At 51.7% G+C, this 1,525-nt stretch overlaps 1 protein-coding gene across 2 annotated transcripts in view; it reads left to right on the plus strand.

Moving 5' to 3' along the window:
- Positions 1-231: 231 nt before the first annotated feature.
- Positions 232-1,525, plus strand: part of adcy1a (adenylate cyclase 1a) — a gene marked incomplete at both ends in the record, with an annotated part of 59,676 nt that continues 58,382 nt past the window's right edge. For both annotated transcript variants that reach the window (XM_083766360.1, XM_083766361.1), the window contains one exon: positions 232-846. In XM_083766360.1, the coding sequence (XP_083622486.1) occupies positions 232-846 (615 nt within the window). The remainder of the gene's footprint in view (positions 847-1,525) is intronic.

The following is a 1,525-nucleotide window of genomic DNA, read 5'->3' on the forward strand; positions in this document are numbered from 1 at the left end:
CAGGAGAGCAGAGCGCACATTGGTTGAGCCGACGACACAGCAGTCATCAACCTGTGGATAGCGCGCATATAGCGAGGACATCCAAGTCGCCAGCGCTGCTGTCGCCGCTGCCTCCGTCTTCCCCCGGAACACCCCTTTACGGCGCATGCACTGGGAGGGTGGGGGGGCGGCTCCGTTCCTGAAGGACAGGCGCCGAAAAGTTTGGGGTTGTGCATGCGGCCAGACAGCTTCATGAATGGCCGGAGCATGGAGGAATTACCCTTTGAAAGAGTCAAGACCCGGCGGAAGAAGGGTTTCTGTCCGACCGGTACGGCCCTGGGCGCGATAGCCTGCGAGGACGAGTTCAACAACCGGGAGCTGGAGGCTCTTTTCCACAACTATAACCTGAATCTGGAGCAGACGGCCACGCTCAAAGCCCTGGCAGTGCTGATCGTCGCCGCGTCGTCGCTAGCCCTGATGGAGCTGCTCTCCGGTCCCAGCCTCACCGTGTCCAAGGGCTCCCACCCGGTGCACTGCGTGGTGTTCCTCTCGCTGTTTATTGTCACCAACGTCAAATACCTGCAAGTGACGCAGCTGCAACAGATTGCCAAGCTCGCCCTGCTCTTCAGCTTCACCTTTGCGCTCCTCTGCTGTCCGTTCCCTCTGGCGCTCGGCGCGACCGAGTTGGAAAGCGTCGCTGCTCCGGAGCAAGGAGTATGGCAGCTCATGCTGGTCACCCTCGTGGCTTACGTGCTTCTCCCAGTGCGGACACTCCTGGCCGTCCTGTTCGGAGTAATGGTTGCTGTGTCCCACTTCATTGTTACAGCGACGTCGGCCACGGGCAGAAGGCAAAAGCTCTGGAGACCGGTAAGCGTTGCCTCTCCATCCCTGGCTGTCTGTCCCGCATAAGAGGCCAAACTCTCATTCAGTTTTCACATGCCCGTGTTTCAGTTTCACATGCCCGTGTTTCTATACCTTGAATTGTTAAGCATATAATTTCCATGTCATCATAAACATCAATTTATCAAAACCACAGTGGTCGGACTATACACTTTTACGCAATAAACACATCAATATGTCCCTGTGAAATGAAATGGGGAGCTGTCCACGCACGGTGCTGAAACCAGGAGCGTGCATTTCTCACGGAGCTGTCCACCAAAATCATCCACAACTTAGCTTCGCTGATTGATATAAGGTGATTCGAAGGAGCCTATATTGTCTGCACTAAGTGGCTATAAGCATGCAGCACCTATACCTCTGGCTCTGGCATATTTCTTTTAAGATTAACTGAGGTTTTTTAAATTATAACTCAACAGTTATAATGAACTGCGGCTCATTATCAGGTGATTGACAATTATAATGTTATTATGTTGAGTTGCTTGTTACCATGAAACGGCTCTCCTGCACTGTAAAAACAGCCTATAGGCTACCAGTATAGAGTAATCTGGTGTTTTGCTCATGAAGCTTTTTGTTTTTATCTAGTCACATGGCTGCACTCAAGGAAGGAGAGATAACGAAATTGATTGGTCAGAAGAAGACATGAAAT

Source organism: Protomyctophum parallelum, assembly GCF_964188405.1.
Source record: "Protomyctophum parallelum genome assembly, chromosome: 6".
NCBI lineage: Eukaryota > Metazoa > Chordata > Actinopteri > Myctophiformes > Myctophidae > Protomyctophum > Protomyctophum parallelum.